This window comes from Ranitomeya imitator, chromosome 2 (genome assembly GCF_032444005.1).
Source record: "Ranitomeya imitator isolate aRanImi1 chromosome 2, aRanImi1.pri, whole genome shotgun sequence".
In the NCBI taxonomy this organism is placed as follows: domain Eukaryota; kingdom Metazoa; phylum Chordata; class Amphibia; order Anura; family Dendrobatidae; genus Ranitomeya; species Ranitomeya imitator.
The window spans coordinates 49,543,476-49,566,940 of NC_091283.1; the positions used below are offsets into that span (position 1 = coordinate 49,543,476).

At 44.6% G+C, this 23,465-nt stretch overlaps 1 protein-coding gene across 1 annotated transcript in view; it reads left to right on the forward strand.

Moving 5' to 3' along the window:
- The first annotated feature begins 490 nt into the window (after nucleotides 1-490).
- The window catches only part of LOC138661777 (cytochrome P450 2G1-like), a 47,597-nt gene continuing 24,622 nt past the window's right edge, over nucleotides 491-23,465 (forward strand). The window contains exons 1-2 of the mRNA XM_069746685.1: nucleotides 491-580; nucleotides 10,174-10,366. Coding sequence (XP_069602786.1) covers nucleotides 10,187-10,366 — 180 coding nt within the window. The 5' untranslated portion in view covers nucleotides 491-580; nucleotides 10,174-10,186. The remainder of the gene's footprint in view (nucleotides 581-10,173; nucleotides 10,367-23,465) is intronic.

Sequence of the window (23,465 nt, forward strand, 5' to 3'; positions counted from 1 at the left end):
CCACAGAAAATTAGTCTAATTTTCTTTGGAGCCCCTGATTATTATTTTTTTTTATTCGATGCATCAAACTTTATGTTTGGCTTTTTTTTTTTTCTTTTTCAGGGTCTCTAATTTATTTTTATCTGAAGCATACTTTAGGTGTGACATTAGAAAATAAAAGCTTAAAAGATGCATCTGGATATCAAAAATAATTAAAAAAAAGTATCTAAAACTACTGAAGTAAAAACAACAAAAAAAACAACACCATAAAAACAAATGTGGGAAGAAAACCTCAGAGGAAAATAATATAATACATATAATATATAATATAATACATACAATATGCAATAAAGAAAAATGCAATGAAGAACAACATATGGAACGGTTTCCCTGCTGACTACACAGTGAGCTTGCTGGATAGGTTTCCTAGATAGCGGAGAAGAATGGCCCTGCGTGTATGTAAAGCATACCATGCTACTTCCTGATCAGATGGGGGAGGACAACCCAAGAGAGAGGACATAGTCTACAAGGCCTGCAGCTTGCAGGAGACAACTTTACACATTTCCTCCTCCAGTCCCTCACCTGTGCGATCGAGATCCAGGTGAGCATTCACCCTCTCTTCTTTTCAAACTATTATTTTGGATATCCTTCTGTCTGACTCCAAAAATGTGATCTGCTATTAGACGCTTGAGCGGTGTTCGACGGGTCTCGATAAAATCCTAGATAAGTGTCTGATTTTATGATCCCTTTATGGGTATTTGCTTTCCCATTATTTTTCCTTTTACTAGCTGCTTGCTCTTTCACAATATTCACAGACTGGAGGTGGAGTTGGAATGTGGGTGTGATGTGTGTGTGTATATAGGGGCAGTAGTGTTTATAGGACGCATTATTGAGAGCGTGCAAAGGTTTTCTGCTGTGAAGTTATTGTTGACGGCGCAGATACTCGATGCGAACACCACAAAAGAAAGCATTTAACTGGACAGGTGTGAAGAAAAGTGAATAAGGTTTTAGAACTGTAAACTGGGAAAGCTGGATGACAACCGATGTGGCCACCGCTGCAGCTCTAATAGAGGATGTCAACCAGCTTCTCGAGGGAAATGTAGGACAAGGCATTAAAGGGGAACTTTAACATTGATTTCTATGATAAGTCATCAATGTCTGACCTGTGGGGGGCTGCGATACCCGGCATTCCCACAGAGCAGATGTTTTCTTTGTCAGCGGTGGCCGGAGCTGCTCAGCTGCTGCACAGCAACAACTCTATGGTGGCAGCTGGATATGGCACCTTCACCCCCTATTCAAATCAATAGGGGGCGAATATGCAGTACCCAGCCGAGTCAAAAACTTATCAAAAAGTAATAGTAAGCAGACCGCCATAGATGTCCTTCACAAATCAGTGTTTCCAGTGCGTGTGGTGACAGTTTTCACACATAGAAAATCGCAGCATGCTGCGTTTGTCACCGTATTGTGCAAAAAAAAAATCGCCAATGAAAGTCTATGGGGCGAGAAAATTACGGATTACACACGGACCAGCAGTGTGACTTGCGAGAAATACGCAGCGGTGTTCTATAGAAAAGCCAGCAATTCAGCGCGGTGTACAGTAAAATCACACTGACAAGTTTTATTAGAATAGATAGAATAAATGTCTACACATAGTATAGGGGTATATATATATATATTTGATACAGTGCTAGATAGGAGAAAAGCCGGTAATTAAATTGCCGGCTGTTAGGTGTCGAGTTCCCGCTTCTGCACAGGGGAAATCTCGAGCCATCTCCGCTGCGGTCTCCCATTCTTCTCCAGCCGCAGTGGAGTCTGCTCAGCAGAGACGTCGGTCCCAGCGTCTTGCTCAGTCTCACTTTGTACAAAGAGTTACTGCTGCTTTTCCTGCTTCTGCCATTGAAGTCAGTGTTGGGCAGCGGAGTGCAGATGCTTTTGGGGCTAAGTCCTGCTTTTCTCTTTCTGAGCATGCCCAGGGCAAGATCTCCCATTGGAGATCGAGGGTCACATGCTCAGGTACTGCAGCACATCCCATTGGTCCTCCAGGAAGGTCCTGAAAGGGCAAAACTTTGGTAACAGCTTCCCATTGGTCCTTTATTGGAAGGTCCTGAACGTGCTGCAACTATATAAGCTGCGCATGACCGCACGGCCATGCGCTAGTATAGTCTTGATAATGTGTGTGTGTTGATGGATGTATGTCGATGGATGAAAGTCGCTCTTTAAAATCCCCTCCCTACTGTATGACTGCTCGCGGAAGGTGGATGATTGCTACCTAGCGCCCGACTTAACCATCAGCACGTTACACACATTACAGCCTCTAATTGCTGTGACCGCCAGTGCTGCGCCGTGCGCTTTCACAGCGCTTTCCTGACCCAAGCCTGGGTGGTTAGTGGCGTTCGCCAGTGCGACACCGCATGCACTCTCGTGCTTCTTTGTTATAATTATTTCAGTCACTCTGACACCACAGTTGCAGTGTCGAGCGCATGAGGTCTCTATGCACTCAAATCCTGTGTCTTGGGATTGAGTTCTAAGATTCCTTGCTTGCGCTTTTGGTGCGGTACCGCGGTCCTGTGACGCAACAGGGTACGCTTCCTTCACACAGGGTGAGGTTAACCCGTGTGTGTATTCACTTTGTACCGCCATATAGTCCGCCATTACTTGGCAGCAGGTTCCATCGCTGCACGGTGGACCCCGGGCTGCGAACGCACCATACTCTATCTGTCTTATTATTTGGTGCGTTCCGCTAGCCCTAACATTATACTAGCGCCAGGGTCTGGCTAGTAATGACAGACAAACGGCAATCCTTGCGGTATATCCAGCAGCTGGAGGGTAGGTTGGCGGCTCTCGAGAGCTCAACCTCAGCTGTGGATGTTACCGCAGTTGCTGTACAGGCTGCTAGCGTGGCTGAAGCAACCTTGTCCATTGCCACCCCTGTTCCGACATTATCTCGCCTCCCGCTGCCAGAAAAATTTTCTGGTGATAGCAAATTTTGTAGGGGATTCGTGAGTCAGTGCTCTATTCACCTTGAGCTCCTGGCTGCACGTTTTCCCACAGAGCGGGCTAAAGTGGGATTTATAGTGTCTCTCTTGTCGGACAGGGCGTTGGAATGGGCTACGCCGCTGTGGGAGCGTGGCGATCATGTGGTGCAGAGTGCTCCGCTGTTCCTGAGCACTCTGAAACAGGTCTTTTTAGGACCTCAAGTCACCCATGATACTGCGCTCCAACTGCTGGCATTAACTCAGGGTGAGTCCTTGGTCAGTCATTTTGCTGTCCAATTCCGCACTTTAGCTTCTGAGCTGGACTGGTCGGATAAAACACTTATCCCCATATTTTGGAGGGGCCTGGCTGATCACGTTAAGGACGCTCTGGCCACTAGGGAGATTCCTGCCACACTGGAGGAGTTAATAACTGTCTCCACTCGAATTGACCTCCGTTTTAACGAGCGGAGGTTAGAGCGAGCCCAGTGTAGGCAGAGGTTTCGGCTGGCTCCTACCTTCGCCAAACCTCTGGAATCTCCGGCCCTGGTTCCTGAGTCACATGAGGCCATGGAAGTGTCACAAGCAGGATCTAAGTCCCGGACCGCTTGTGCACTCAAGGTCTGTCATGTTTGCCAGCAGTCAGGACATCTAGCCACCAGATGTCCTCAGCGGTCGAGGAAACGTCAGCGTCTAGTGGTAGTAGGTGGAGGTACACTAGACACGGCGATGTTTGCCTCTAAATTGTCCTTTAAGGGGACAATTATTATAGGCTCATTCTCCCACTCGGTAGAGCTCTGCGTGGATTCTGGTGCGGAGGGCAATTTTATGTCTTCTGCCTTCGCCCAACGTCACGCAATACCCCTGGTTATGCTAGCTCAACCAGAAACGGTACGAGTGGTGAATGGGTCGACACTGCCCTCACAGATAACACACCAGACCATCCCTTTTACTCTGTCCATGTCGCCATCTCATCAGGAGATTATATCTCTGCTCGTCATTCCTGAGGGAATTGATGAGGTCCTGTTGGGAATATCTTGGCTACGGTACCACTCTCCTCATATCGAGTGGTCCTCAGGCAGAATTCTGGGATGGGGCGAATCTTGTGGGGGTAGGTGTCAGAGGGAGTGTGTTCAGGTTGCTACTACAGAGGTACCCGCAGATCTATCCTCTCTCCCCAAGCAGTATTGGTCTTATGCAGACGTGTTCTCCAAAAAGGCGGCGGAGACCCTTCCGCCCCATCGCCCCTATGACTGTCCTATTGATCTCTTGCCTGGTGCTGAGCCTCCCCGGGGTTGAGTCTATCCGTTATCTCTCCCGGAGACAGAGGCAATGTCACAGTACATCCAGGAAAATCTGGCAATAGGATTCATTAGGAAGTCAGTGTCACCTGCTGGGGCAGGGTTCTTCTTCGTGCAGAAGAAGAATGGGGAATTGCGTCCATGCATAGACTACAGGGGTCTTAACACCATCACCGTTAAGAATAAGTATCCTTTGCCCTTGATATCTGAGCTCTTCGATAGGCTTCGGGGAGCAAGGGTATTTACTAAATTAGATCTGCGGGGTGCTTACAACCTGATTCGCATCCGTGAGGGGGACGAATGGAAGACGGCTTTTAACACCAGGGATGGGCACTATGAATATCTGGTGATGCCCTTCGGGCTCTGTAATGCTCCAGCCGTTTTCCAAGACTTTGTGAACGACATCTTCCGGGATATGCTTTCCACCTCGGTCGTAGTCTATCTGGATGATATTCTCATCTACTCTCCAGATATTGACTCCCACCGGAGAGATGTTTGCAAAGTCTTCGACCTCCTACGGGCAAACTCCCTCTTTGCCAAGTTGGAGAAGTGTATGTTCGAGCAGGAGTCCTTACCTTTCCTAGGCTATATCATCTCTGCCCAGGGATTGGCTATGGATCCTGCCAAACTACAGGCCGTGATGGACTGGCAGGAACCCTATTCTCTTAAAGCGGTGCAGCGCTCTATGGGGTTCATTAATTATTATCGCCAGTTCATTCCGCACTTCTCAACTTTGGTAGCTCCCTTGGTTGCCCTCACCAAGAAGGGGGCAAATCCCAAATTGTGGTCTGAGGAGGTCTCCAAGGCCTTTAACTCCATAAAGTCACACTTCGCTAGCGCTCCCATCCTACATCGCCCCGATGTTGATAAGCCATTTATCATGGAGGTGGATGCCTCTTCTGTTGGTGCTGGAGCAGTCCTCTTCCAAAAGGATGCTCAAGGTCGGAAGCATCCTTGCTTCTTTTTCTCCAAGACCTTCGCACCAGCAGAGAGGAATTATTCCATCGGGGACAGGGAGTTGCTAGCCATGAAGTTGGCTTTCTCTGAGTGGAGAAATCTCTTGGAGGGAGCTCGTTTTCCCTTCCAAGTCTTCACAGACCATAAAAATTTGGTGTACCTGCAGACAGCCCAGCGGTTGAATTCTCGCCAGGCCAGATGGTCCTTATTCTTCTCCCGGTTTCATTTCACCCTCCATTTTCTTTCTGGGGAGAAGAACATTTGGGCCGACGCTCTCTCTCGCTCCGTTGTGTCATCTGCGGAGGAGGAAGAGGAGCCTCGGCTTATTGTCCCCACCGAGAGCTTGAGAACTGTGGCCCTGGTTTCGCTGGAGTCTATGCCTCCGGGCAAGACTTTTGTACCATCCAGTTTGCGGCCGGAGGTTCTCTCTTGGGCACACTCGTCCAGGGTGGGTGGACATTTTGGTTCCAAAAGGACATCTGAGTTACTGGCGAGGACATACTGGTGGCCGCATATGGCTCGTGATGTCGCAGAATATGTTCGGGCGTGTGTCTCTTGCGCCAAGAACAAGTCCCCTCGGCAACGGCCAGCTGGTTTGCTTTACCCTCTGCCGGTGGCGGACAGGCCCTGGGAGATGGTCGGGATGGACTTTGTGGTGGGCTTACCCAAGTCTCGTAACTGCACCATTATCTGGGTGATCACCGACCATTTTTCCAAAATGGTGCACTTGGTGCCTCTTCCACGGCTACCTTCTGCACGGGCGTTGGCTGTCTTGTTCATCAAACATATCTTTCGCCTACATGGTATGCCAGACAAAATTGTTAGTGAGCGGGGTCCCCAGTTTGCGTCTCGATTCTGGAGAGAGCTTTGTCGTCTACTCAGTATTGAGTTGAATCTCTCTTCGGCATATCATTCCGAGACGAATGGGTTGGTAGAGAGGGCCAACCAGACCTTGGTCACATATTTACGACCTTTTGTTTCTGCCAGGCAGGATGACTGGGCATCCTTGCTACCGTGGGCAGAGTTTGCGCTTAACAACACCGTAGCCGACTCCACCGGTCAGACTCCATTCCTCCTAAATTACGGCCAGCATCTGCGTGTTCCTGTGCCCATGCCTGTGTCTTTTGCTGACTCCAGGGTGGCAGACTGGGCTGTGGAGGCACGGGACATTTGGGACCGCACTCAGGATGCCATTCGGGCCTCCAAGGAGAGAATGAGGTCCTCCGCCGATGCTCATCGGTGCCCCGCTCCGACCTTTGCTCCTGGCGACTTAGTGTGGCTCTCCGCCCGTAACATCAGGCTGCGTGTTGAGTCCACTAAGTTTGCACCTCGCTACTTGGGTCCCTTCAAGGTCCTTGAACAGGTTAACCCTATGGTCTACCGTCTGGCCCTTCCTCCACGCTTGGGTATCACCGACACCTTTCATGTGTCCCTCTTGAAACCCGTATACATGTCCCGGTTTTCTGAGTCATCTGCCGGGACATCGGGTTCGTCTATGGACGATTACGAGGTGAACGCTATTTTGGGGTGCAAGGTGGTACGTGGCAAAATGTTCTATCTGTTGGATTGGAAGGGTTATGGCCCAGAGGACAGGTCCTGGGAGCCTGCTGAAAACATTCGGACCCCATAGCTCATTGCTGCCTTCGAGCGTAGCGAGGCCCAAGGGGGGGGCCCTAGGAGGGGGGTAATGTTAGGTGTCGAGTTCCCGCTTCTGCACAGGGGGAATCTCGAGCCATCTCTGCTGCGGTCCCCCATTCTTCTCCAGCCGCAGTGGAGTCTGCTCAGCAGAGACGTCGGTCCCAGCGTCTTGCTCAGTCTCACTCTGTACAAAGAGTTACTGCTGCTTTTCCTGCTTCTGCCATTGAAGTCAGTGTTGGGCAGCGGAGAGCAGATGCTTTTGGGGCTAAGTCCTGCTTTTCTCTTTCTGAGCATGCCCAGGGCAAGATCTCCCATTGGAGATCGAGGGTCACATGCTCAGGTACTGCAGCACATCCCATTGGTCCTCCAGGAAGGTCCTGAAAGGGCAAAACTTTGGTAGCAGCTTCCCATTGGTCCTTTATTGGAAGGTCCTGAACGTGCTGTAACTATATAAGCTGTGCATAACCACACGGCCATGCGCTAGTATAGTCTTGATAATGTGTGTGTGTTGATGGATGGATGTCGATGGATGAAAGTCGCTCTTTAAAATCCCCTCCCTACTGTATGACTGCTCGCGGAAGGTGGATGATTGCTACCTAGCGCCCGACTTAACCATCAGCACGTTACACACATTACAGCCTCTAATTGCTGTGACTGCCAGTGCTGCGCCGTGTGCTTTCACAGCGCTTTCCTGACCCAAGCCTGGGTGGTTAGTGGCATTCGCCAGTGCGACACCGCATGCACTCTCGTGCTTCTTTGTTATAATTATTTCAGTCACTCTGACACCACAGTTGCGGTGTCGAGCGCATGAGGTCTCTATGCACTCAAATCCTGTGTCTTGGGATTGAGTTTTGAGACTCCTTGCTTGCGCTTTTGGTGCGGTACCGCGGTCCTGAGACGCAACAGGGTACGCTTCCTTCACACAGGGTGAGGTTAACCCGTGTGTGTATTCACTTTGTACCGCCATATAGTCCGTCATTACTTGGCAGCAGGTTCCAACGCTGCACGGTGGACCCCGGGCTGCGAACGCACCATACTCTATCTGTCTTATTATTTGGTGCGTTCCGCTAGCCCTAACACCGGCTTTTGCTATCTCCTTCCTAAACCTGACATGATATGAGACCTGGTTTACATACAGTAAACCATCTCATATCCCCATTTGTTTGCATATTCCACACTACTGATGTTAGTAGTGCGTAATTTTCTCTGCCAGACTGATAAAGCCAGTGACTGAGGGCAAATATTAATAGCCTAGAGAGGGTCCACGGTTATTGCCCCCCCCCTGGCTAAAAACATCTGCTCCCAGCCACCCCAGAAAAGGCACTCTGCCACTCTCTTCCCATTCCTGTGTAGCGAAGGGATATGGGGTAATGAAGGGTTAATGTCATCTTGCTATTGTAAGGTGACATTAAGCCAGATTAATAATGGAGAGGCGTCAATTATGACACCTATTCATTATTAATCCAATAGAATGAAATGGTTAAAAAAAACACACACACATCATTACAAAGTATTTTAATGAAATAAATACACAGGTTGTTGTAATATTTTATTATACTGGTAATCCACCTGAAGACCCTTGTCACCTAAAACAAATGTAAACAAAACAAACAACAATATTCCATACCTTCCGACGATCAGTCTCGTCCTACGCTGTAAATCCATCTGAAAGGGTTAACTAATTTTACAAGCCGAAGTCTGCTAATGCAGCTGCCCCTGCCTGTAAAAATCCGGCCAATGAATGGAATGTAGGTGAATGACCTGTAGTTACCTCGAGTTGCGGTGATGCGCCCTCTGCTGGATGTCCTCATATGAACTTGAGCCTGGGAAAATATTCTGAAATATATATACAGTATGTATGTTTTTACGATTATTTGAGCCCATGGATCCATTATAGAATATAATATAGAATATAGAGAATCTCGCAGTACGGATGCCATACGGATTACATACGGAGGATGCCATGCGCAAAATACGCTGACACACCCTGCCTATGGATGACATACGGATCACTATTTTGGGGACTTTTCTGCATATTACGGCCGTAAATAACAGACCGTATTTTCATACGCTGAGTGTGACGCCAGCCTTACTCATTGTTTCCTGTGGGTGAAAAAAAACGCAGCGAATACAATTAAAAAGTGCTGAAAATAAGTGACATGTTGCAGTTTGCAAAAATGCAGCAGCTTTCCAAATCAGTCAGGAAAATAAAACCAATGTGTGTGCTTGAGATTTCTGAAATTTCATAGGCTTTGCCGGTATTGGAAGACGCAGCTGAAAATTGGCATAAAAAACCGCAAAAACGCAAGTTGTGAACAGAGCCTAATAATGATTCCTATTTTAGAACGTGCAACCAGTCTTTTGTTCATGCATTTTCTTTTTGTAATTTTAATATAGTGCTTTTGTTTCTGGCAGAGAAAAAAATGGCTGGAGAGATTGTAATGTAAGACCACCAATTTTTTTTTAGCCCCTTTTTGCTTTGTTTGCATCAAGTTCGTCTTTCGATTTGTCTTTTTCATAACCACTTTTTTATGCATCTATACATTTGTTTTTTTTTTTACATTCGCCACTGTAGGGAGGCGTTTAAGATTTCCAGACCTCTTTGCCTGATTCATCATTTGGCCGGGGTCACACTTGCGAGTGCAATGCGAGAAACTCACGCAAGTCTCTCGCGTCAATACCCGGCGCTGCCGCCGGCAGTCATGACCGGAGTTTGCTGCTGCATGTATTTCTACACAGCTGAACGCTCCGACCCCGAGTGCCGGCGGCAGTGCCGGGTATTGAGGCGAGAGACTTGCGTGAGTTTCTCGCATTGCACTCGCATGCGTGACCCCGGCCTTTGAAACTTTCTCCAGTTCCTCCCTAGACTTGGTGCACATTTTCAGACATTTAGTGGAACGTGCAACACAAGTTAGGAGAAAAAAATAAAAATGTTGCATCAAAACTATTTTGATCAAATTGGTGCTGAAAAAAAAAAGTCAGGAAATATCAGAAGACGATAGAAAAATGAGTTAAGAAAAATCTCAATTAATGAATAGGGCCCAGTTTTTATTCTTTTAGAAGAGAAATCCTATCAGAGCTCTTGACATACCCTTCATTTTATTACTCCGATGAGCTTATAATATTATAAGCCAAGCATATGACTCGGCTACATACAGATTACTATTCCATGTCCTTTAAAGGAGCAGTGTAAATCTCTCGTCTGCGGATATCCTCGTGTAAATCTTGAACAGTGGACAGGAAAGTTTAAAGGTCGCAGATTGCATAATGCGCTCCTGTATACATTGTCTGTAATACTGTATATAAGTGCCTCTCCCTGTGCTCAGATTACAGGCTACAATGGAGCTGGGAGTATCCGGGACTCTCCTGTTCGCCGTCTTGCTCAGCCTCGTCCTGTATTTCTTCGCATGGAGGAGAAATCTTAAGCGGAAAAATATGCCCCCCGGACCACCGCCGCTGCCCTTACTGGGCACCTTGCTGCATGTGAGCACTAAGGAAATGCCACAGTCTCTGATGAAGGTGAGTTGGGACTTGTGCAGACGACGGTATAACTCGGCCGAGTGCTATCCGTGGTTTTTAAGGGATAGCACACATCATCATTAGTGAAGAGGAACATGCTTGGGTGCTAGCCGAGTCTCTTCGACGTGCTCGAAAAAATATGCTCGAGTCCCCACGCCTTGCCTAAGAAACAGCCGCAAAATATGTGGCCAAGAGGATAATTTTCGAGCACTCGGTTAGTACCCGAGCATGCTCGGATAACACATTCGCTCGTGACTAGTCCTTGTGTTATTCCATGGGTCCGTGCGAATATCCAATTTTTCTATTTTTCTCCCTCGGTCTGAGAAAAAAAAATCACTATGTACAATTTGCATTCGAATTTGAGAAAATTGGATCGCACTCTAATCAAAATGTGATTAGCATAATTGGACCATTTTCCTCAGATGTGGAGAATATGACCATATGACCCTGACCTTACAAAAACTCTACTACAATGACTGTACAAGTAAGGCTGGGTTCACATTGCGCTAGGTGTGTCCGTCTAACGGACTCGTTTTTAAGTAGTAAAAACGCAATGTAACGCACATACTAACGCGCCCATAGACTTGCATTGTCTAATGCATCGTGACGCATCCCTAAATTGGTATGCGTTTGTCACATAACGTTTTTTTTCTGACGGACCTTCAACGCGGCTTGCAGCATTCTCGGGTCCGGCCGAGCTAACGCACTACTAACGGAAGCGTTCATTCTGCCACAGAAGGCTATGGCAAACGCAGTCAGACGCAAATCATGAAAAATTTCCAAATAGGACCACACGTTTTAATAGCGTTTGAGGGTGGTCACATGTGGTCATGTGACAGGAAATGTGATTTCGGCCATTAATATCCCACTCACACAAAGTCTCCTGCACGTGACAGAGTGTTGTGCCGTAGCTCTTGTAAAATGTAAGTACATCTATATATATATATCTCAGTATACATCATGGGAGTCTGTAATGTCTGTCGGATGTGTGTGTACTAAAAATGTATTGTTTTGTTGCACGCAGATGTCGGATACAGATGTCAGCAGCAGCAGCAGCAACGTGTCTGCGATTTTTTTCTTCTGAGTCGGTAGGCTTGCACTTTAAAAAACCATGTTGTGTGAAACTCCATTGTATTGAGCTAGGCATAACAATCCTGTTTATTGTTTCATTGTGAATAGGAGTCTTCTGAGCCCGAGGCTGCTAGACCTCCCCCAAAAAACACGCAAAAACAACAAAGGTACATAGCACACATGTTGAATTTTTCAGGCATAAATTTATTGATCCAATGAATGTTAACATTATTTAATGTTAAAATATTTTTTTTTACATTTTACATACACAATAGGTTGTGGCACACAGAGGACAAAAAAGAAAAAAGGTCCCTAGCCGTCTGTCGTCGCCACAACTGCCAGTGGTAAATATAAAATAGAAATATTCTATCCAATATTTACCAACAATCTATCTATTCACTTTCTATCTACTATATCTATAAACTATCTATCAACTATCTATCGCTCCATTTATTTGTCTATCTATATCTATGTATCTATCTATCAATATCTATGTATCTATCTATCTATATCTATCTATCTATCTATATCTATCTATCTATCAATCTATCTATATCTATGTATCTATCTATCTATATCTATCTATCTATCTATATCTATCTATCTATCAATCTATCTATATCTATGTATCTATCTATCTATATATCTATCTATTGCTATATCTATGTATCTATCTATCTATATCTATCTATATCTATCTATCTATATCTATGTATCTATCTATCTATCATCTATCTATCTATCTATCTATCTATCTATTATCTATCATCTATCTATCATCTATCTATCTATCTATCTATCTATCAATATCTATGTATCTATCTATCAATCTATATCCATCTACATCTATCTATCTATCTATATATCTATCTATCGCTATATCTATGTATCTATCTATCTCTGTATATATGAATATGGCCATCCAGTGAAATTGACACTATCAACATAACGTTTTGTGTTTACATAGTCCAAGTCAGCGACTAAAAAAAAAAGGATTGTCGTTGACGAAGAGCCATTGACTATCCACAATGAGACACTTATTAACCTTGTGGAAGCCAACCCCTCCATATGGGACCAGAGCGACAGCTCCCACCATGACATCGTGAAGAACCGGAAGTTGTGGGATCAAATAATCTGTCACTTTGATCCCCGATACATGGAGAAGTCGACAACCTCAAAGAAAAAAATTGGTAAATATTGGTGACGTAACATCGGAAAATGTTTAAAAAAAAAAAATTTCTATCCTATCAACCTATCCACTTGTTGTCTATCTCTCAATTATCAACTATCTGTACACTATATATCTATCTATCTATACACTATTTCTACACTATTTCTTATCTAACAACTATCTATCTACTATTTATATATCAACTATCGTAGCAAACTATGAACAATTTTTCCTATATCTTAAAACAATCTATCTACTATTTTTATATATTTTTTTTTTTTTAATTTAAAGCCGATGCTGTCCATAACCGTTGGAAGTCCATCCGCGATCGTTTTGTCCGTGACTACCGGAACAGTCAGAATGCACCAAGCGGATCAAGTGGCAAACGGGTGACACCGTATGTGCATTATGACCAACTGCTCTTTCTTCAGAAAACAGTGTCTCAGCGCTCGTAAGTACAAAAAGGTCTGTGTGCGAGACTACATTGTTTAAAGGAAAATAATTAATTTTTGTTTTTGGGTTACAGCACGATATGCAGTACCGCTGCTCCTAGACCAGCAGAGGAACTTGAGCCTTCTTCAGTGGAACCAACGCAACCTGAAGATGTGTCTGGCATCAGCGAGCCACGATCTGCGGATAGAAACACTGTTGCTGCAGGTGTGAGTGCCCGGTTGCAATCACAGCGTGGACGCAAGCGAGCATCTCAAAAAGATGAAGCTGATGCAATTATCGTGGATGGACTCCAACGGGTAGAGGACATGTGTCGAAGTGAGCTCAAAGACCTGAGACGAGAAATTACCGAGCTGCAAGCACGCGAGTCGGTCTACTCTGCTAATGAGTTGAAGCTACTTTTATTATCCTATGTGCCTGTTGTACAAAATATCCCGGCACATAGATACCTTATGTTTCGACAAAGACTTAACGAGCTTGTAGAGGAATTTGTGGGCACCGAGGAACCCGCTCCATCGGGAAGAAGAAGACTGGACATGCCGCCCTACAACCCTCAATATAGAGGCCGGGGTGAAACGAGCGTGGAACCTCAAAGACAATGTAGCAGTCCATCATATAGTTGGGCAGACAATACTCCCGTGCAGTACCAAAGTCTTTAGTACAGTTCACTGTCCACAGCCAGGTGCAATTACCGCAGTGCAATTTTTTTTTTGGGGGGGGGTTTTGTTGTTAATTTCTATTTTCCTTTTTTTTGTTCATCCCTATGGGATATGATATGTTACACCTGTGTACCAACAGTTTGTTGGAAAAATACAAAAACATTTAGTAAACTGTTTCAAAGTTCAGATTCTTGTATGACTTTAACTTTTACTTTTTACACGACATAAGGTAACTTTTTACACGACATCAGGTTAAACAACATAACTTTTTACACTACGTAACTTTTTAGACGACATCAGGTTAAACAACATAACTTTTTACACTACTTAAATTTTTACACCACATCAGGAAGACTTTAAATTATTTTCACACGTGTCTGTCTTGCCATGGAACATGGCCTTCATGTGTGAAGTAGTGTGCAAATTGATCACGAATCCTCATTATTTGTGATGCAGAACGAACTGCAGTCGATTCAATGCTACTGAGGTTCGACTCACAATCATTGGGGTCTACCAACTGGGGTTCATGTCTCGCCACAAAATTATGCAGACAGATGCACGCCTTCACAACACGGTCCACATTGTCTGGTTGCAGTTGCATGCAGGTTAGTAAAATCCGCCATTTTAATGTCAAAATCCCAAAGGCACACTCCACATAACGTCTAGCCCGGCTCAAGCGATAATTAAAAATGCGCCTGCTGGAGTCTAGACTACGGCTTGAGTACGGCTTGAGGAGATTTTGTCCTAGTTGGAAGGCCTCATCACCAACTAAAACATAGGGCAAACTTGGGCCTTCGGTCCCCGGAAGAGGTCGTGATGACGGTATGTTTAAACTTTGGCTGTACAAACATTGGCCCATGTTGGAGTCTCTGAATACTCTGGAATCGTTAGTCCGGCCATAAGCTCCAATATCCACAGCAACAAAATGGTACCTGGCATCCGCAATCGCCATCAATACTATAGAAAAGTATTTCTTATAGTTATAGTAGAGGGAACCACTATGCGCAGGTTTCTGAATCCGAATGTGCTTTCCGTCCACGGCACCAATACAATTGGGGAAATTAGCCACATCCTCGAACTGTTGGGAAATTGCTAGCCACATTTCTGATGTTGGTGTTGGTAGCACAAGTGGTTGCAAGTTGTTCCAAATGGCATCACAAGTTTCCCGAACCAGTTGACAAATTGTTGACTTCCCAAGTCGAAACTGGTAATGCAGTGACACAAAAGTTTCTCCGGTAGCCAGATATCTGTCGACATTCAAAAACAAAAAAATTAGGATTTTAATGATCATCTAAAGGCTAGTTTACAATATAATATACAATTGCTAAATGAACGTTAGGCAACACGATACCGAGATCTAGTCTTTGTCAATGGAATGATAAAAAAATGTATAATTACCTCACAGTCACTACTAAACGTTGCTCCGCACTGATGCTTTCACGAAAAGTGCTGCGATGATGATGTATCTCATCCTTCACATGTGTGAGCAGAACATCAAAGGTCTCAATGGACATCCGTAGATAGCGTTGGAATTTGTAGGGATGATTCCAAAGCTGCACATACAGGGTGTGAAAGGCACCATATGTACTCCGCAAGAAATTCACTTCGTGGATCCAATATCTCCTTTGCGAACTATGCTTTCTCTGCCGAAGTCGCAACCGCATCAAGCGAAATCTGACGAGCTCAGACACAAACATCTTGCTAGCAGAAGTTCACTCAATGCTTTCAAAATGGAGAATGAGTCTGTGCCCACACCCGACAATGACAAAAGGGAAAAAAAAAAAAAAGAACAACTTTATTGACAGTGACAAACGCAGACAAACGGATACTTCGTAAACGGACATCAAAATGAAAAAACGCGATCACATGCGTTAACGCTAGCGTTACCGTGACGACGAATTTCTCATATTTTTGCTCCGTTTCTGTACATGCGTTTAACGCATCCGTTTAACGCCATGTACTTGACGCAATGTGAACCTAGCCTTAGTAATTGATCAATTTCTTGAAAATTCTTATAACCCCTTAACAAATCGGGAGATTTTTCGTTTTCACACTTTCATTTTTCCTCCCATTATTCCAAGAGCCATAACATTTTTCTTTTTTTGGACGATATACCAGTGTGAGGGTTTGTTTTATGTGGGATGAATTGTAATTTTGAATGACTCCATTCGTTTTATAATGTGATGCACTATAAAAAATTCCAAGTGTAGCGAACCGGCAAAAATTAGCGAAATTTCTCAATTGTTTTCTTGCTAGTTTTTTTTTTTATATACAAAATGTTCATTTTTTGGTAAAAATTACCTGGCAATATGATTCACCAGTACAATTATAGAGATATTATTCATGCATAGGTTTGGGGCTTCTCTAAGTATTTTAAAAAAATTCAGGAATTTGTATAATAAAAATTGCTTCTGTCGCCATTTTCCAACAGCTCTAAAGTTTTCTATCTTCGGGCAATGAAGCTGTGTGAGGGTTTGTTTGTTTTCTTGCGCTCTGAACCGATGACTTTTATTGATATTTAGGGGTAGATATGATCTCTTGATTTCTTCCTTATTGCAATTTTTTGTGTTGTAGCAGTGTCTTGTTTACATATTAGATTAATTTATTTTATATTTTGATACTTCAGACTTTTACAAATGCAGCGATACCAAATACAGTGGGGCAAAAAAGTATTTAGTCAGTCAGCAATAGTGCAAGTTCCACCACTTAAAAAGATGAGAGGCGTCTGTAATTTACATCATAGGTAGACCTCAACTATGGGAGACAAACTGAGAAAAAAAAATCCAGAAAATCACATTGTCTGTTTTTTTAACATTTTATTTGCATATTATGGTGGAAAATAAGTATTTGGTCAGAAACAAAATTTCATCTCAATACTTTGTAATATATCCTTTGTTGGCAATGACAGAGGTCAAACGTTTTCTGTAAGTCTTCACAAGGTTGCCACACACTGTTGTTGGTATGTTGGCCCATTCCTCCATGCAGATCTCCTCTAGAGCAGTGATGTTTTTGGCTTTTCGCTTGGCAACACGGACTTTCAACTCCCTCCAAAGGTTTTCTATAGGGTTGAGATCTGGAGACTGGCTAGGCCACTCCAGGACCTTGAAATGCTTCTTACCAAGCCACTCCTTCGTTGCCCTGGCGGTGTGCTTTGGATCATTGTCATGTTGAAAGACCCAGCCACATTTCATCTTCAATGCCCTTGCTGATGGAAGGAGGTTTGCACTCAAAATCTCACGATACATGGCCCCATTCATTCTTTCATGTACCCGGATCAGTCGTCCTGGCCCCTTTGCAGAGAAACAGCCCCAAAGCATGATGTTTCCACCACCATGCTTTACAGTAGGTATGGTGTTTGATGGATGCAACTCAGTATTCTTTTTCCTCCAAACACGTCAAGTTGTGTTTCTACCAAACAGTTCCAGTTTGGTTTCATCAGACCATAGGACATTCTCCCAAAACTCCTCTGGATCATCCAAATGCTCTCTAGCAAACTTCAGACGGGCCCGGACATGTACTGGCTTAAGCAGTGGGACACGTCTGGCACTGCAGGATCTGAGTCCATGGTGGCATAGTGTGTTACTTATGGTAGGCCTTGTTACATTGGTCCCAGCTCTCTGCAGTTCATTAACTAGGTCCCCCCGCGTGGTTCTGGAATTTTTGCTCACCGTTCTTGTGATCATTCTGACCCTACGGGGTGGGATTTTGCGTGGAGCCCCAGATAGAGGGAGATTATCAGTGGTATTGTATGTCTTCCATTTTCTAATTATTGCTCCCACTGTTGATTTCTTCACTCCAAGCTGGTTGGCTATTGCAGATTCAGTCTTCCCAGCCTGGTGCAGGGCTACAATTTTGTTTCTGGTGTCCTTTGACAGCTCTTTGGTCTTCACCATAGTGGAGTTTGGAGTCAGACTGTTTGAGGGTGTGCACAGGTGTCTTTTTATACTGATAACAAGTTTAATCAGGTGCCATTACTACAGGTAATGAGTGGAGGAAAGAGGAGACTCTTAAAGAAGAAGTTACAGGTCTGTGAGAGCCAGAAATCTTGATTGTTTGTTTCTGACCAAATACTTATTTTCCACCATAATATGCAAAAAAAATGATAAAAAAACAGACAATGTGATTTTCTGGATTTTTTTTTCTCAGTTTGTCTCCCATAGTTGAGGTCTACCTATGATGTAAATTACAGACGCCTCTCATCTTTTTAAGTGGTGGAACTTGCACTATTGCTGACTGACTAAATACTTTTTTGCCCCACTGTATGTGTTTTTTATTTTTAAATAATTTTTAATGGGTGAAAAAGAAAGGCTGATATAAACTTTTGTATTTTATCTATTTAATTTATTTTTTTTAAACTTTTTCTGTTTTACTTTTCACTGTATTTGTTAGTCCCCTTAGGGAACTAGAAGCTGTGATTGCCATGTATAGGACGAGCGATCAGACAATGTCATAGCATTGCTGTATATAGCAAAAATAATGGACTCCTATGAATACCAGCCATGGGCTGGCTTTCACAGGAGTACTGTCATGACAGGCACATGGGTATTCAGCAGACCCTCATCCATCATGGCAGCCATTCGGTGCCCGCAATCACATCATAGATGTGCCTAATGGCACATAGAATGACGTGCCCCTCACTGCCGACATGTTGTCAATGATGCTTTCACAGACTGACAGTGGCGTTCAACAGATCAACCACCTTGGTCGGGGCCCACCTCCACAAGCAGCTGGTAGGCTATGTTTCCAGGGTCAGGACCCGGCAGCGCTTTGGACGCAGCACATCTCTGCTCCATCCAAAGCGCTGCCGGCTTTTGAACGCAGGTGATTCCGCATGTGTTCACTGAACCGTGCGGAATCACTGCGTCCAATACATTGGACTGGTGACATTTATCTTACGGAGTTGGAGCGTCTCCACAAGATAAATTGACATGCTGTGGTCTAGAAAGGCGTGCCGCATGTGCGTATATGCAGGGATGCCGGAGGCGTCCCTGCACAGATACTGGAGATGGGATTTCATGAAATCCCATCCACTATGCTGTAACATCTGGCCACTGCGGATGTATGCAGTGTCCAACACGCAGTGTTTACTGACAGTGGAAACATACCCTTAGATGCACATGATGGCTGATTAAATCTGCAGGAAAAGATGTGAGCTCTGCGCGCGAGCCCGCATCAGAGTCAAGGAGATGACCTACATGGTCTGTTATATGGCATTAAGGGGTTAATTTGGCATCAAAGGGATCTGAAAAATGTAGCCAATTGCAGTACCACTATCTGATCTATATCAGGTAATGAGCCGTGCTGAGTGTCCATCACGCGACCAGGACAGATTTGCCTACACTGTAAGGCCGGTTTCACATGTCAGTGGCTCCGGTACGTGAGGTGACAGTTTCCTCACGTACCGGAGACACTGACTCACGTAGACACATTGAAATCAATGTGTCTCTGCACATGTCAGCGTGTTTTCACGGACCGTGTGTCCGTGTGCAAAACACGGAGACATGTCAGTGTTCGTGGGAGCCCATAGGGGTGGAGCCGCATATTCATCACTGTAATCGGCGGCACCACGTGACCGCTCATACAGGAGAAGGTGCGGCGAGGACAGGACGCTGCGAGGGAGCCGGGTGAGTATTTAAATAACAGCGGGCGGGCGCACAGGGGGTGGGAGGGGGGGAGGGGACAGGGATCTTTATTTTAAACACAAAAAAAAAAAAAAGGATTTTTCTTATCTTCTATCCAGCGAACGCTGCTGGAGAGAAGATATGAATGGCCGCTTCAGCACCAGATGCAGGGGACAGCGCTTATTTCTAGCGCTGTCTCCTGCAAGCTGCGTGTGGTACCGTCGGCACACGTGTGCCACACAGATGGCCTACGTGAGTTCATGGACACGGATAATTCCGGTACCGATTTTTCTGGTACCGGAATTATCTGGACGTGTGAGACTTGCCTAAGGCTGCCGTCACACTATCAGTATTTGGTCAGTATTTTACATCAGTATTTGTAGCCAAAACCAGGAGTGGAACAATTAGAGGAAAAGTATAATATAGAAACATATGCTCCACTTCTGTATTTATCACCCACTCCTGGTTTTGGCAACAAATACTGATGTAAAATACTGACCAAATACTGCTAGTGTGACGGCAGCCTAAGTAAATAATGGAGCTTCCTCTTAAATGACACCAAGCAGATGTAATGCATGTGTCTGGATGCAACGAGCAGAGATCACAAGGTGGAAACGGGCAGGGGTTGATATGATGCTATTTTTATACACCAGTAACTTTAAACAATTAGGCTATGTGCACACGTCAGGATTTCTGGCAGAAATTTTCCTGACAAAAACCTGAAATTTCTGCCAGAAATCCGCATGGTTTTTTTGTGTTTTTTTTTTTTCGCGTTTTTTGCGCGTTTTTTTTATGCGTTTTTTCTTGCGTTTCTTCCAAATGCATAGAATAGCAGGAAAAACGCAAAAAAACCCCCACAAAATTAATGAACATGCTGCTTTTTTTACCGCGATGCGTTTTTTTCGCAGAAAAAAACGCATCATGTGCACAAAAATGCAGAATGCATTCTAAATGATAGCAATCTAGAACGAAACCGCCGCACAGCTGTTCCTTACACATGGGCGATATTAGCGGTGCATGTATCACTTATCTTGGATCCAACCGCCAGGTAGAGGTGCACGCAGGAGACAAGTCAAACCACTGGTACCCGTGGAAGCGCTATCGTCGGCGCGAAACGGCCGTCGTCACATCCTGCTCACCTCCCCCTTCGTTTGTATCCCGACGCCGTGAAGATACGATGGTTGTAATCTTCTAAATAAAGACTCAGACCACATAGGACCGGTGAGTGTTGCCGCTTCTTTCTACACAGTACCATTCTAAATGATAGAATGTATAATGTATGCGTTTTTAATGAGTTTTTATCGCAAAAAAAAGCAAAAAAAACTGAACATGTGCACATACACGTAGAAAGATTTAACAGTACAAAGAATAAGAACAGGTTTAGAACAAACAAGAAAGTCTTTCACTACTTAACGTTAGTGTCCTTTTCACAAAGGTGGTGCGCTCAGTCTTGGGAGTCACAACCTGAGTTCTCACTCAAAGCTCTGGCCCTAGCGGGGTTCACTCGGTTTTCCCGGTAGGCCATAAGTCTTTTTCTGACATGGTCTATTAAAGCCCATTGAGCCTCCCATGCACCAATCGTCCCCCTCAAAACCTGCACTCCTAATCCCAGTCGACCTCCAGTGCCATAGGTGATAGCTGGAAGTTACGGCCCTTCTCACTCGCACTGTTCCTCCACAATAGCAGGCCCGCCTCTCCCATCGGCAGAAATCTCTCAGGCTCAGGGCAGAGAGGAATGGGCCTCAGCTTTTGACAGGCGTAGTCGGGCCTTAGATGCTTGACTAGCGCAGGGCATAGATTCCGGCTCTGACCAGTGTAAGCTGTACTTGAGAATATCTTCTGGGGGTTCCAGACCTTGCCAGGTGGTGACCGGCACCTGGGCACCTCAAACTTCAGCGTGATAGGCCTCAGTGGTGTCTTAGTGGTGTCTCTGGAGCACGTCTGCCCTGCACTCTTCCATGGCGCCAAATCTCCTCATGGTTGGGCGTGCAGGGCTTTTTTTTATCAGCGAAGTCCTTCCTGAGGGTCACCTGATCCGATCCAGCACACAAGGTCATTCCCCCTGCAAATCTTCCAGCACACATTGGTTCCACCTGATTGACAGCAGATGGCAGTCTCTCCTCATTAATGGCACATCCTGCACTAGTTCTTCAGAGGTCTCATTACTTTTTATTACACAAAAATATGAATTATAAATAAATAATTCATATAAAAATCATACAATGTGATTTTCTGGTTTTTATTTTTAGATTCTGTCTCACAGTTGACGTGTACCTTAGATAAAAATTACCTATTCTTTGTAGGTGGAAAAACTTCAGTGTATCAAATGCTTATTTTCCCCACTATATGCAGTGAAAAATTGTATACCTTTTCTTAATACAAAAAAATATACATAATGCATTTAGTCCAAGTCAAATTTCCCTTTTTTATTCCCTATATAACGCCTGTTCTTCAGTATCATATCTGAGCACTCTGCATTGGGGTGTTCTTCTGGAACTCCTCCTGGAAATCAAAATAATCAATCATTTACTCTTTTCAGATATGGCATTTTAAGTAAATATATACATAGAATAAACTTAATACATGTCATTTTCATAGCCACATATATGTGTAAACCTTTCCTAACATACAGTATGTTAGTGCATTTAAAGTGAACCTGACAGCTGATACCTGCTTCCCGATCCACAGGTAGCAGGTATCAGGCACTGGATTTATGATCTCAGCTAGGTATATTTGATAATGAAATACTGCGGCATTTCTAAGAAAAACATACTTTAAAAGCCGCTAGGACCAAGATGCAAGGGACAAGAGACTAGTCCGACAGGCCGGTCCAAGGCGGCTTCTCCAAGCATGTTGCCAGTGACCGGCAGGTCTCTCCCTATACATGGAAATGGGGACACACCTGTCACTCCAGGTGAATGGGCAGGGAAACGGGGCCAGGAACCTGTCTTTTTGGCTAGTCTTCTGTCCCGTGCAGCTTGGTCACCAGTAGTGTTGAGCATTCCGATACCGCAAGTATCGGGTATCGGCCGATGTTTGCAGTATCGGAATTCCGATACCGAGTTCCGATATTTTTGCGATATTGGGAATCGGTATCGGGATGAATTCTCATGTCTAAAATAAAGAATAAAAAATATTAATATACTCACCCTCGGACGCGCCCTGGTAGTAACCGCTGCAACCGGCAGCCTCTGTTCCTAAGAATGAGCGAGTAAAGGACCTGCGATGATGTCGCAGCTTGTGATTGGTCACATGAGCGGTCACGTGACCAATCACAAGCCGCGACGTCATCGAAGGTCCTTCACCCTGCATTCTTAGGAACGGAGGCTGCCGGTTACACCGCTAAGGTCCAGGGTCCGCCGGAGGGGTGAGTAATCCATATTTTTTATTTTTATTCTATATTTTTTACATGAATATGGATCCCAGGGCCTGAAGGAGAGTTTCATCTCCTTCAGACCCTGGGAACCATCGAGGATACCTTCCGATATTTGTGTCCCATTGACTTGTATTGGTATCGGGTATCCGTATCGGCGATATCCGATATTTTTCGGATATCGGCCGATACAATCCGATACCGATACTTTCAAATATCGGAAGGTATTGCTCAACACTAGTCACCAGCAATTTCAAAGTATACTTTTTTTCTGAATCATCGCAGTGTTTCAAAGTCAAACATACAACCAGTGCCTGATACATGGTGCCCAAACCACGAGCAGCATTTATTAGCTGTTAAATTCTCTTTAGATTTCCTGTAGATGACCATATTTTTGGTCCGAGTGCGATCTGACAAAACATCATATTTCACTCTGAGCAATGTTAGTCTTTGGATCCTTGCACATGTCCGATTCCTTTTCATTGGACAGCCTCTGATCCAACAGTTTGATCTGATATTTGGATCGCACTCAGCCATGTCAATCAATGAGTGTGTGGAAAAAAAATCAGACTGCACTCGGATAACATCTGAGTGGAGTCTTATTTCTGTGCACTGGCACAATGGAGAGATTTTTTTAACCACCTTTTCCTCATCGGAGAAAATCAGATCACATTTTGCTCAAACGCTAATCAGAATTTGATCAGAGTGTCATTTGCATAATAGGCACAGTATCTAGGCCGGAACCTGACCAAGT